The sequence below is a fragment of the Arachis ipaensis genome, chromosome B9, assembly GCF_059453495.1.
Source record: "Arachis ipaensis isolate K30076 ecotype BB chromosome B9, ASM5945349v1, whole genome shotgun sequence".
NCBI classification, from domain to species: domain Eukaryota; kingdom Viridiplantae; phylum Streptophyta; class Magnoliopsida; order Fabales; family Fabaceae; genus Arachis; species Arachis ipaensis.
The window spans coordinates 155,928,456-155,942,106 of record NC_142444.1 but is presented as its reverse complement, the minus strand read 5'-3'; the positions used below and the strand labels follow the sequence as shown (position 1 = coordinate 155,942,106).

General features: G+C 35.2%; 2 protein-coding genes across 3 annotated transcripts; one reads left to right on the top strand and one right to left on the bottom strand.

Annotated features, from left to right (window-relative positions):
- Positions 1 to 4,127: 4,127 nt before the first annotated feature.
- On the bottom strand, positions 4,128 to 4,619 carry LOC148546886 (uncharacterized). Its single transcript, XM_088499422.1, has one exon. The coding sequence runs from the start codon at positions 4,617 to 4,619 to the stop codon at positions 4,128 to 4,130; it is 492 nt and encodes a 163-aa protein (XP_088355548.1).
- Positions 4,620 to 7,738: 3,119 nt separating this feature from the next.
- Positions 7,739 to 13,634, top strand: LOC107619436 (uncharacterized). 2 transcript variants are annotated; one of them, XM_016321729.3, is made up of 13 exons: positions 7,739 to 8,078; positions 8,654 to 8,826; positions 8,922 to 9,025; positions 9,136 to 9,216; positions 9,582 to 9,685; positions 9,789 to 9,875; positions 10,023 to 10,225; positions 10,606 to 10,807; positions 10,897 to 10,947; positions 11,036 to 11,134; positions 11,229 to 11,288; positions 11,600 to 11,721; positions 12,378 to 13,634. In XM_016321729.3, exons 1-13 carry the CDS (start codon positions 7,842 to 7,844, stop codon positions 13,507 to 13,509), a joined length of 2,655 nt encoding a protein of 884 aa, XP_016177215.1. In that variant the 5' UTR covers positions 7,739 to 7,841; the 3' UTR covers positions 13,510 to 13,634. The 2 variants fall into 2 exon arrangements, with proteins under 2 accessions (XP_016177215.1, XP_016177213.1); XM_016321727.3 differs by having other exon boundaries at positions 11,597 to 11,721.
- The last annotated feature ends 17 nt before the right edge of the window (positions 13,635 to 13,651 follow it).

The following is a 13,651-nucleotide window of genomic DNA, read 5'->3' as shown; positions in this document are numbered from 1 at the left end:
ATTATAATAGATAAAGACTTTTTAATTTTATAATATAAAACTATATTATACATTTTAATTTTAAATGTATTTTTGTAAACTTTAAAAATATCAGTAAGTTTTAAAAATTAAAATTATAGATACATAAATTTTTTTATTTATAAAACACAAAATATTAATTTATATTTCCCAAAAGTATAAATACTTTTCCGAATTCCAATACATTCCACCAAACTCCCAAATTGAAGTGGTTTTCTTTTTAAAAATAACAGTTTGATTTTTTTTATGATATTCTTTATTTTTACAACTTAAAAATTAATACATTGTAAATCTAAACTCCAGTTTAAAATTATTTTTTTTAGCGAAGATACGGAAACTTTAACCCACAACCTCTTAATTGAATATGAAGAGACTATGTCATTTAAGCTATTACTTCTTGACAACTCCAGTTTAAAATTTATTAGTGAATAAATTATTACATGTATAAAATAAAATTTAGACGATCAATATTTATTTAAATAAATAAGTAAATTAATTATTTGTTCGGTCAAAGTTAGTTTTTTTTTATCGAAGATATGAAAACTCGAACCCGCAACCTTTTAGATGAGTATGGAAAGATTATGTCATTTGAGCTATTATTCATTGGCGAGTTAGTTAAATTAATTGTTTGATTTATTTTAATTTTTTTAAATTAAAAATAAAATTTAAACTCAAAATTTTATGTAAAAATAAAAAAATTATATCATTTGAGATATAATTGATTTATATTTTATTTTAATCTTTGTTATGATGGTGTTGTTCCCTACTTACTTATTCATTGATTTTTGTTTGATTTTTGTTTGGTTCTGACTTCTGAATCTGAAAAGAAATGAAAAAGGACGTAATTTACGTAAAAGAGAAAGAGTTTGGTGCGTAATGGCGAATGCTGCTGAGGGATGGTGACGTAGACGTGGATAAGAAGATAGGTGAAGGCCACATCAGATCCAACTCTCTGTCTGTGATATGACTATGAGTGATGTTGTCCTACATAATTAAATCATGATAATTTTTGGTATATTTATACTTATTTTGAAATAAAAAAACCATGTGCTTTAAAGTTAATGATAATGAGTTTCCAATAAATACACATCATTTTAAAAAATACTTTTTATCAATACTCAAAATATTCTCTTTCGGCCGGCAGTACCATCCATATCGGTCCACCAAAAAATGAATCGATACCTTGGGTTATATGTGGAGATCAGCCTTGAGTTATACATTAATTTTAAGATTTTTATAATCTTTTGTTACGAGGTTTTAATATATTTAAATAAAATTTCATATCAAACTAATATTTTATTAAATAGTAAACTATAATATATCAAACTAATATATCAAATCAATGAGTTATAACTCAAATGGCATAGACTTTCCACACTCAATTAAGAGGTCGCGGGTTCGAGTCACATATCTTTTCAAATTGTCAAATGAGTAATAGCTCAAATGGCATAGTCTCTCCATACTCATTTAAGAGGTTGCGAGTTCGAGTCTCATATCTTTAGTAAAAAAAAAAACTGTAAAAATATATTCGAACAATTCTAACAAAAATAAATATAAAAGATAAAAATGATAAAATCTTAAAAGATAAAAAAAATAACAAAAATATTGTATCATTTCGAATCAATCATCTGTCACATGTCTTTCTTGCACCAAATGTTATCCAATGTTTTTTCATTCTCAAATAATCCTTCATTATTGATCAACATCTTAGCATAACTAAGTGAAAGACAAATGTTTATAATAATCTAATTTATTATATATTACAAAGACATAATTCTTCTAATTTTTACTAGTGACTTAATTGGTACCACAATATAAGTGGAATTCTACTTTTTGTAAAGGAAAACTTAAGAACTTACAAATTGGACATCACAACTTTTTGTCCCTTCCCTCCTCTTTTTTTCCTTTCTCTTATTTTTTTTAAGTTTTTTTTTATTTATTTTTAAGTTTAATTATTTTATTAGTCTTTATAATTTTATCAAAATTAAAATTAATATTTTTTTGTAAATAAAATAAAATAATTAATTATTTTCCTAGAAAAGATTTTTCAATTTTATTTTCAAGGGTACGATTTTTTTTTTAAATAACAGCAAGTTCGCCGTACCTTCGGCAAATTCTATGATAAGTTTAGCACACTATTTAAACTGGTAGAACCATTTTTGTTTGTCCTTTTCTTCTTCTATTCTCCCTTCCAAATTTTCTCTGTTACTCTTTTCTGTCTTTTCGATATCCATAAAATTTGGTGTGGATGATATTCTCAGTTCCAGGTTCGTAAATAATAGTCTATTTTTTTTATCGTAATTAGAATTATTTCGTTTGCTTATGTAAAGTTACTGTTTACATGTTAGATAAATTTGTTAGGTATAGATTATTTGTTGGTTAGAATAACAGATTTATTGTTTACATGTTAGTTAGTTAGACATACTTTTAAGTGTTGTTATGTCAGGTAGATTGTTTTATGTTACCATGTTTCAGTATAGTTACTATTTATTGTTTATAAACATGTTAATGAATATAAGAAAGTATATTATTAGTTAATTTAGTTAGAGTTATTAGCTTGTGTTGTGAATTAGAAGGTCATTAGTAGAATAATTAATTAGGTTAACTTAGATAAGAAAGAGAGGTGAGCAATAAAATTTAGAGTTGAGTTAGTTATAAATTAATTAGTTACATGACGACATCAGTTAAATAGGGTAAACTTAAAATTAGTAGGTTTATAAGCTACTTTTCATTTAGTTTAATTTTTAATAATTTAGTGTGTGATTTTATTTTATTAGATTGTGTTTCGATGGAGTAGCAGTTATTGGGTTAAGAAGATGAGATGTATAGATTGGATTATGCTGAGCACATTGCTGGGAGACTTGATCGAGTGGTATAATTTTTTAACTTTTTTTTATTTTATTGTATTGAATAAAAAGTGAACTTGCAATTATATTTCTTCACGGTCCCTTTTTTTCTTATTTTTTTTTTTTCCGTTTGGTAGGCGCCTCAGATCTTGCGCACCAGACGGAATCTGATGATACGGCCTCCAGAGTAGATTATGCTATATCTGAGACGAGCCGGGTTTGAGTACGTGGCCTATATGGTCGAGTTCGAGCACGATTGGGAGCTTGCCTCGGCATTGATAGAGAGGTGGAGGACTGAGTCCCATACCTTTCATCTACCGTGCGGGAAGATGACTATCACCATGCAGGATGTGGCCTATCAGTTGGGATTCAGGACTGACGGTGATCCTGTGAGTGGATGCATAGGTGGGTGGGAGCAGCACCATCAGGGACGGACCATTGAGGAGTTATGTGAGCAGATTATGGGTGTTGTTCCCGACCCAGAGGACAGACAGTCACAGACGAAGTGGACTGTGAAACTCACTTGGTTCCACAATACGATTTGTGGAGAGTTGGAGTAGGACGCTACAGAGGAGCGCCTGATGAGGTACACGAGAGGATACATCATGCAGTTGATAGGGGGTATCCTCTTCCCAGATGCATCTGACTCTCGGGTGCATATCAGGTGGCTTTCCCAATTGGAAGACCTTGATACGTGTAGCTGGTTGTCGTGGGGTCGGCTGTGCTGGCATGGCTGTACCGCCAGATGTGCCGGGCCACGGAGTATGGTCAGCGCAACTTGGGAGGATGCGTCAACTTGATGCTTTCTTGGGCCTACCACCATATTCTGTTAGTACGGCCCAATGGCTTTGATACTCGTCGCTTTTCCCTGGTCGAGAGGTATTATAAACACTTACCAAAGTTATTCATATCATTGTTAAGTTGTTTATTAATAATAATGGATAAAATAATATTGTTGTTGGTTGTGTAGTGGGTTCAGTACCGACCGGACAATGCCACAGACGAGAGCAGGTTGAGGCATCACAGGAGATGATTTATTTAAAACAACAACAACAACTATCGTCGACTAGAAGATGCCCTTCCATCACCAAGAGCAGTGCAAGTCCTCCGCGTGTGCCGGCTTTGGCGACACAATCCGCATTGCTTCTCCCCGTTATGCTCAACGCCATCCATGTTGTTACGAATCCTGGAGCTCACAGGGCGACCTCTCTTCACTCGCATCGTCCTAGGGTTGGGATGGATTTGGGGACCATCATACAATGGCTAGTCATCCTCGTGCCCTATCGGTCGAAACTCTGATCTGTAAACATTGAAGACCGACTCCAAGCGGTATACAGGGTGAACAAACCGCTTCCAATCAAGTCTTGCATGAAAGCAAGCTGCAAGCACGTGACGACAAGGAATATGAAGAGCCTGAAAATACCCACAATCACACTTACGTTCATCAAGTAGCACTTGATAATTCTGTTGCCTGGATCCAGGAACTGCCACTAACTCTTCAAACGTGAAGTTTGTCCTCGATCGATCAAACTGGTAAACATTCATAGTGTTCATGTGCTTCGAGTTGAATTCTATGGCCTTCATCAATGTCTGTGAGAATTCAGCACCGACCTGAAGTTGGGCCAGTGCCTCGGAACCCTTCCTTGCAAAAAGTTCATCTAAACGAAAATAACTTGACTTAACAAGAGCCGTGATTGGCAAATTGTGGGAACACTTCATAACTGCATTAATGCACTCGGAGATATTGGTCGTCATGTGACCAAATCGACGACCCTCGTCAGCATACTATGCCCACTGTGACCGTGGCATTTCTTCAAGCCAGTTTGTAATAGCTACGTTTTCGCCCCTTAGACGGCCATAATAATGAGCGAACTCATGATGCGACTTTGAGTACACTGCATTAATAAAAACATTCTTCAAGTCTTTGTTCCTAAAGTGGGTCATGAAATTGGCTACAATGTGTCTTGTACAAAACGCTTGAAAGGCATGAGGCGGTTTCCATAAACTACCTTCAGCATTCAGTGTTCCATCAATGGACTTGTGTCTGTCTGAAATCACTAACACCCCTGGTTGTGGTGTCACATGCTCCCGTAGGTACGAAAGAAAGAACGACCACGCCTCCTTTGTCTCACCCTCAACAATTGCAAATGCAATGGGCAGAATGTTTGCATTGCCATCTTACGCTATGGCCATCAACAAAGTTCTACCATATCTACCATATAGGTGGGTGCCATCAATGGATATAAGTGGCTTGTAATTCTTTAAGGCCTCAACACATGGTGGAAACGTCCAAAAGACCCGATGAAATATCACAGTGTCGGTGGAGGCAGGCTAGGGCTGTGTCACTAGTTGCACCCAGGTACCTAAATAGACATACATTAGTGGGCTTTTTGTACACGGCTGAATTAGTTAATAGCGAATAACTAAATCGGAAATAAATCTTACCTGGCAAGTACATATGCATAGCGAATAATCAACGAGAAAGCTCGTTGTATAACTCCTCCCAATCGCCATATATTCTAGTGATGACTCTTTGTTTTGCAAGCCAAACCTTTCTGTAGGACACCTTGTAATCAAAGTGATTATCCACACCTCCTTGTAGAACCCTGATGCTGATTGTTGGATCGGCTTTGACCATTGTGAAAATGTGTTGCGCAATCACCTTCGAATCCAATCTACGATGATCTTGCCCCATCGAAGTTTGCATGCAAGTATGAGGACCAGTGTATCTCCTAACCTCCCACCTTTCTTGCTTTCGGCGATATGATATGAGTATGCTCCAATTACAACCGGGTCCGAACTGGATACATCGAGCATTGTACCTTAAATGGTCACTCTCTACTATTTTGTACTCCCCACCCCTCCTGATGCTGTACTGCTTAACTGCCAACATGACTTCTTCCTTGTTCCCAAATTATTGTCCAACCTCAAACTCGTTGCTTGGGTCTTCTTCAAGACCTCCCTGGGTAAACGACTAATCCAAAGTCATTGTATCGAGATTCAACCTTGTGAAATGATTTGGCCAGTCATATGGTCGAGAAATGGCAGGCTGTGTCAGAGCAATCTGTATGCCACCGTAGTAGTTCATCTCCTCTTCCTCGTCACCATCATCAGGGATTTCGGGTGGTTCTTCGTCAGCATTGTCTCCATCATCGGGGTTGACTTCATACTGCTCCATCATCGGATCTCTGATAGCAGAACCATCATGACTTTCAAGACTGTCATCCATTAAGTCAACGTTACGAACTTCAACATTAGACCCTCCTGACTACCCTCAGGTGGCATATTTAGATCCACCATCGTCCTTCTAATAGTTCGTCTAACAACTCCACTCGTCGGACTATCATCGACAGTATCTTCAGATGATCCTCGGCCACCAAAGTCAACAAGAAACACGTATAATTCCAACAGATGAATATTAGTCCATCGGTTGTGCCACGACCTTATAAGTCGTACGTCCTCGTCGTCGCACAACTGGTACCTAATTCAAAACAATAGAAATATCGCTCACAACCATGGTCTGATAAATATACTAATAACAGAGACAAAGACAATACAACTGTAATATATATTTTATAAAACAAATTGCCATCTATTTCGGTCGGATATATGTAGTAATTTTTTTCACCCTTTTAAATTCTTCCTGTTCGACAGAATGCAATATTACATTCTTCAAAGCTGTTAAACTGTTGACTTTCGGTGTCATATAGGTAATTATCGGTTGGCCCGATCTAAAAACAATTGAACCTTCTTCATCATACACTATTTCACCATCATAATGAATGGATAACAATGGATTTCCTGACATTGTAGCAACAATGTTAATAGTGAGAAAGAAAGTAAACAGAGAAATTGTGGCTACTTGATCTTCTCTCCAATAAACCTACTTTTATTTCCGAACTCATCATAGAATTCGCTGGGGGTGTGACGAACTTGCTGTTATTCAAAAAAAAAAAAAGCGTATCCTTAAAAATAAAGCTGAGAAATCTTTTCTGGGAAAATAATTAATTATTTTATTTTATTTACGAAAAAAAACCATTAAAATTAGATTCCTATATTTTTTAATTAATTTTTTATATTTTTTTAAATTTTTAATTAGATATTTTTTATGTTAAAAATGTTAAAATTAATGAAATATTTCTTTTAAAAAAGATATAGTCAAAGATCTAATTATGTTCTTAATTTTGGATATCTTTAATTTACAAAAAAATATTTAGTTAATTATAACATTTTTTTATATTAAAAAAGACTTAATTACAAAATTAAAAATAGTGTAAAAATCTAATTAAAAAATATATAAAAACCTAATTATAAATTTAGTAAAACTATAAAGTTAAACAGAATAACTAATCGTTATTTTTAACATTGAAAAAGATAGTGCGTTAAGAAATTATAAAAGATAATTAAAAAAATTGAAGGCCAGATTTAGATACTAAAATCTAAAAATTAGATTTGTATTTATATTTTTTTATTAAAAAATTTTAAAATTAAAATTGTGTTTATAAATTTTTTATTATTTTAAAATCACAAATCTAAGAATAGATTTCTGTACCCATAAAATTTCATCGTAAAATTTGACATATTTTTTATCTTTATATTAGGAAAAAAAAAACACTTAATATATCTATAACGGCAAATAACACACTATTTGTCTACTTCTCTTTTTTTTTTTTTTTTAAACGGTAAGTACTTTATATATTAAAAAATATTATATGAGATACAATGTTATTAATAATAAAAAAAACAAACATTTTTAAAATGATTTTATCATTAAACTAAAATTATAAAAAAAATTTAAAATTCAGCAGAATTAATTATTTTTATCAATAATTTTAGGCATCAATTTAATATTTTTTATCTGGTAACTTTTAACTACTTCACTTCGCTCCCAAAAATCAATCAATTTAGGGTTTCAAAATCCCCGCCAAATTTCCTCCCTTTCCCTTTCTCATTCTCAGTCACTCCCCTCACTCTGTAATGTCAATGGCGATCGAGAACGAGAAATCGGAATCCCCTATCACCAAAGCTTCGAAGCCTCTTCCTCCTCCTGCTGGTAACGAGAACTTACCGCAGAAGCAACCGTCGAGCCCCACCGCAAGGGATCGCATTGTTTCCGTTGCTTCAAACATTGCATCTCAGCCTCTTCACTTCTCTGATCCTCAAGTTTGGGGCGTCCTCACCGCCATCTCCCACAATGCCCGTAAAAGGCTCCAGGTTCTTTCTTTCTCCCTTCTCAGATAAAATCTCAGTTGCTCTAATTTATAGGTTTCTTTGTAGTTGCGTTTCTTTATTTGAAAAATGCAAGTGAAGTGAACCTTTATGCCTCTGAAAGTGAAAAGTGACACGCTTGCAGCTTGATCTCTGATATAAGCCACGACCTGTCGGATTCAGTACATAAACCTTATGAACTTGTGATGATTACATGCATGCAATCATTTGGGCATTAGTGTGCGTTTAGATATTTCAATTTGTTTATTCATTTATATATTGTTCAAACAGTCTGCAAAGTAAGAGAATTTTTTCAAAGCAACTTTTTTTTTTTAATTACAAAAGATGGTCAAACAAACAGACTCTTAATATATGTCAACAAGATTGAACTGTTCTGTAAATATTATGGATTTTCAGCAAAGTTATTATGAAATTACAGTCAGTGGTAGTTGAACCGCAGCTGTGACCAATGGTATTGGCACCTTTTCTTCATTTACTTGTTCTTTTTCTGTAACTATTGATTACTCCACTTCATTTGATTTGATTTGATTTGATTTGATTGAATGGTTGATTCTGACCAGGGAATTAATATTTTACTAACTGCTGATGAGCACTGCATTGGCCGATTGGTGGATGATGTGCGATTCCAGATTGATTCGAACAACATTAGTGCAAATCATTGCAGAATATACAGGATGTCGATTACAAACGAAAATATGGTGGACACAACATCAATTTTCTTGAAAGATACAAGGTTGTGGATTCTTTTTCAGAGCTTGGCTATTTCCATCCTTCCTATGGAAAAATTTCACCCTTGTCATATTCTGATTTTTGTAAAGTCTTGTTCAGCACAAATGGAACTTATCTTAACTGGGAGAAGTTAAAAAAGAATGCTCCTGCTGTCAAAGTCTGCCATGGTGATATTATATCGTTTGCTGCTCCTCCTCAGCACGGTATGAATGCTTTCCAGTTATCAGAAATCAGAATTTTCATTTTTTCTTTAATAAATGGGATTTCAGGTTTTTTGGTTCCCTCAAGAAATATTTTGTATCTTTTTAAACAGATCTTACATATTCTTTTGTATATCGAGAGGTGCTTTTGTCCACCCCCATGCCAGATAATGCAGCTGCTAAGCGAAAAGCGGGTAATGTTATGATTAACCGAACTTTTAATTTACTAGTTTTTGTCATTATAGCATTCTACTCCTATTATGTTCATTATAGAATTCAAGCTTGAAAATTATATTATAGCATGTTGTGATATTCAGAATTTTCCTATACATTTGATTTTGACATTTGCAGCTTCTTCATATAACTTCATGTGATCAACTGTTTACTTCCTATTCGTTGTGAAATTTATATAACTTCTAATTGATAATTATGATATATAATATAATTTTCTATCAGAAAGTTATTTGAAAGATACATCATGGTTGATATAGATATTTGTTTTATTTGAGTTTGTGGTGCTTTTTAAAATTTCTGTCTTACTTTTTCTTATCTTATATAGAGGGATGTGCCTCTGAAAGCAAGAGATTGAAAGGCTTAGGCATTGGTGCCCCCGAGGGTCCTATTTCTCTTGATGATTTTCGAAGCCTTCAAAGATCAAACACAGTACGATATTTTAAAAGGATGCAATATCCTAAGCACTGTAAACTCCTCCTTTCTTACCCTTCTTTTTCCTCATGTTAATTGTATCCTATCTTATTCTTGGCAGGAGCTGAGGAGGCAGTTGGAGAATCAGGTGGTATTAATTGATACTTTGCGTAATGACAACCGTGTTGCTGCTGATCGTCATGAAAGTGTATGTAGCTGATGTATTTTCAATTTATGTGCTCTTCTAAAACTCTGCATGCAGATTTTAATATAAAAATGTTTAATCTCAAGTTGTTCTTTGTTATATTAATATGTGGTCTACAATGTCTTACCTAATCCACAATACATTTTATAGGAATTACAATCAGCCAAGGAGTCTGTTGCAAAATGTTACCTTGATCAATTAAAAGAATTACAACAAAGTGTAGATCTAAAACACAAGGAACTATGCGATTTTAATAGAGTAACTGCTGAACAGAAACATGCCATCGAAGACCTCAATGAAAGGCTGAGTGCTTCTATGCAGTCATGTGCTGAAGCAAATACTATAATAAGTAGGTATGGTCTATATAATTCTGAGCTATTTAATTCTTGATTTTGAGTTCTTCACTTCTTTAGTGTTCAATGTTGATTCAAGTGTCATAGGAATGAAGTTGTTCATTTTTATGTAGTTTGAGCTTGAGCTGCTCCTTGATCGATTGATTTTTATGTTGCAATGAGAATTGGCAATGTGGAATGATTTAGTGCTTATGTACATGTGTCTATATCCTTGTGTGTAACATCCTGGGGATGAATTTTGGTACTGATTGTTGGAGGAGGATGAAACTTTGGTACCATGATTAGTATTAAACCTTTTGCCCCCAGCATAGTTACGCTAGCTGTATTCAACTTGCACTGTTTAATAATTGAGTCCCTCTCACTTGCTCCTCTGCATGCAGTCAGAAAGTAAATATAGCTGAACTCAAGGAACAATTAGATGATGAGCGGACTCAGCGAAAAGAAGAGCGCGAAAAGGCCACAACTGATCTAAAGGCTGCTGTTTTTAGAGCCCAGTCTGAGGCTCAGGAGGAATTAAGACGACACACTGATGCTGCCTTAAGAAGAGAGAGAGAACTACAAGAAACAATAAATAAGCTTCAGGTTTGAAGGTTTTGTCGCTAAATTAGTAAGAAACTGTACTCCCTTTGATTTTGAAGCTTATAAGCTGTCATTCTTTCTGAATGTTGTAGGAGTCAGAGAGGGAAAGGTGTTTGCTAGTTGAAACCTTGAGGTCCAAACTGGTATGGTTCTGCTCATGTTTAGCCTACAATGGGCAACAACTTGTGTATTTCATAAATAGGTTTGTGCCTTCGTTCCATTTTGTTGCAGGAGGATACTAGGCAAAAGATGGTTGTGTCTGATAATAAGGTTCGCCAGTTAGAAACCAAATTGCATGAGGAGAAGCTGACCACTGCAAATCAAACAAAGGTACTCATATAGTTTTGTGCGTGTATTATGTCCTTTTTCATATTTTGGATTTGGTTACTATCTCGCTGAACAAAAATGCAAATTTTTGGAGCAGAAAATAGAAGAATTTGAAGAGGAAACAAGAAGATTAAACCAAGAGCTTGAGAGTGAAAAGGTAGATATTGGAATTTCATGTTCCAAGAATGTTTTTGTATAAAGGTGTTTGTCTAAATGATGTCTGCTTTCCACCGATTGCTGTTACTGTTAATGACTTATTTCCGTGAGACTTCAGAGTATGACAATATCTTATTTATATGTTGCTAGACTGATAAATTCTAATTAATAAGTTGCTTCAGCTTTCTAATTCAATATCCCCCCCTTATTCTCTTATATCTTTTATTTATGTTTTTTAGCTCTTACTTCTTTTATTTTGGTGGTGAAGTTTCTTTATGTGAAACTGAAAATATTTGTTGCTGTTGTTAGCAGGCAGCTCGAGAAGAAGCATGGGCTAAAGTTTCTATTCTTGAGCTCGAGATAAATGCCACAATGCGGGATCTAGAATTTGAGAGGAGGAGGTTAAGAGGTGCCAGGGAAAGACTTATGCTTCGGTAAGGCACAAGTTGTTTCTGTTTAATATGATCACTGGACAACTGTAGTTTGAAAATTATGTAAGAATGAAACCTTATGTAGAAAAGAATATTAGAGGACATCGCAGGATGGGCTACTTTACTTGAATACTGTAATTCTTTGGCTTGCTTTACAGTTTACATATAAGATTTTTTTCTTAAATTGGTGATTAAAATAGACAGGAACGGGAATTCTATGACTTCTTAATTAGAATTATCACTAGTGTGTAAATTATGGTTATGTGAACATTACTATCATATATTCTGAATGGATTTTAGCTACCCTGAAAATATGAAGAATAAAGGATGTATGAACATCTACAAGAATATGAAAGCAATTAGCAGAGCAATTGAGCCTAAATAAAAGTAGGACCGTGGCTGAATAGTTTTTGTTGTATTTATTAGAATGGACTACTCAACAATGTCATTGCAGTAAAAATTGCACATCCTGGTATCATCTGTTGGATATGTCATTCATGTTGAGTTAATCAGCTTTGTTTAGTAGTCCCTGTTGGTTAACATGCTGCAGCGTTGCACTGTTTGTATTAAATGCTGATAGGCACTTTAACTTTATGAGGCAACTTCTACACCTGCATTATGCTTTGATTTTGCCACTGAAGCTCATTGATGTCATGCAGGGAAACACAGCTACGGGCATTTTATTCCACTACTGAGGAAATACAAGTACTCTTTGCTAAGCAACAGGAGCAATTAAAGGCTATGCAGAGAACTCTTGAAGACGAAGAGGATTACGAGAATACTTCTGTAGATATGGATGGAGTGATCGGTGGAACCCCTGGAAGAGAGAGAGAAGTTGCAGGATACCATAGCAAAAATGCTGCAAAGGCAGGATCAACTACATCTACACAGAAGCCCAACAGAGATCAAGTAGAAACCTCAAGCAATGAAGCTAGTGTCACTGAGAAGCATGACTGTGAGGTGAGAAGTCAAGAATGCCAAAATACACAAGAGTTCCCCAATGCAGATCATGACCATGATGTAAGAGGTGGCTTTGGTTCTGATATTGATGGTGCTGGCACAACCGCTATGATGGATGGAGGCGCTGGCGGTACTGAGCGAGTTCTGGGAACTGAAAGTCCTTCAAATTATGGCGTAAAGCATGTTGATTTGGATAAATCTGGTGCTCTAGATGGGGACACTATGCAGTGTGATGATGATGATGTAAATGTACAAGAAACTGAGGAGCAAGCCCATGATCGTGTTTCGCATCCATTGCAATTACATGATCCTGCAGACACTGAAAAAGTTATTGAGGATACCGAAGTTGGAGGCACAATCAGAACAGCAGACCTTTTAACTTCCGAAGTTGCTGGCAGCTGGGCTTGCAGTACAGCCCCTTCTGTGCATGGAGACGATGAATCTCCAAGCAGAGACAATAATGAAGGTTGTGGTCCATTGCATGATTCAAATATTGTGGTGGCTGAGAGTCAGAACACTCGTTCTGAAGATGCTGCTGCTAGACGGAATGAGCGGCAAGCACTCCGGGATATGATTGGCATTGTTGCTCCTGATTTGAGGGAGAAGTTTGGAGGTTCTGCATATAATTGTGGTGAAAAGCAAGAGAAAGATGGTAGTTCAACTGACTCAGACACGCAGACTTGTAGCAACAGTGGCAATGAAGGTAGAATCAATGCAGAGGGTGGAACTATGTCTGATGAAGAAACTCAGTGTTGTGACCATGTTGAAGAGAATGAAAAGCAGGATGATGCCATGGATGAAGGTGATGATGAAGCTACTCAAGAAGATTGAATCTCTTGTATAAAATATAAGTCAGGAAACTGTACATATTTACATGGATCTCTGAAGACATCTCATCTCATCTCACGTATATAAAGTGGTTGATTACCCCTTGCGGTTATGACTCCCTCTAATTATATTTAAGGCGTCTTAT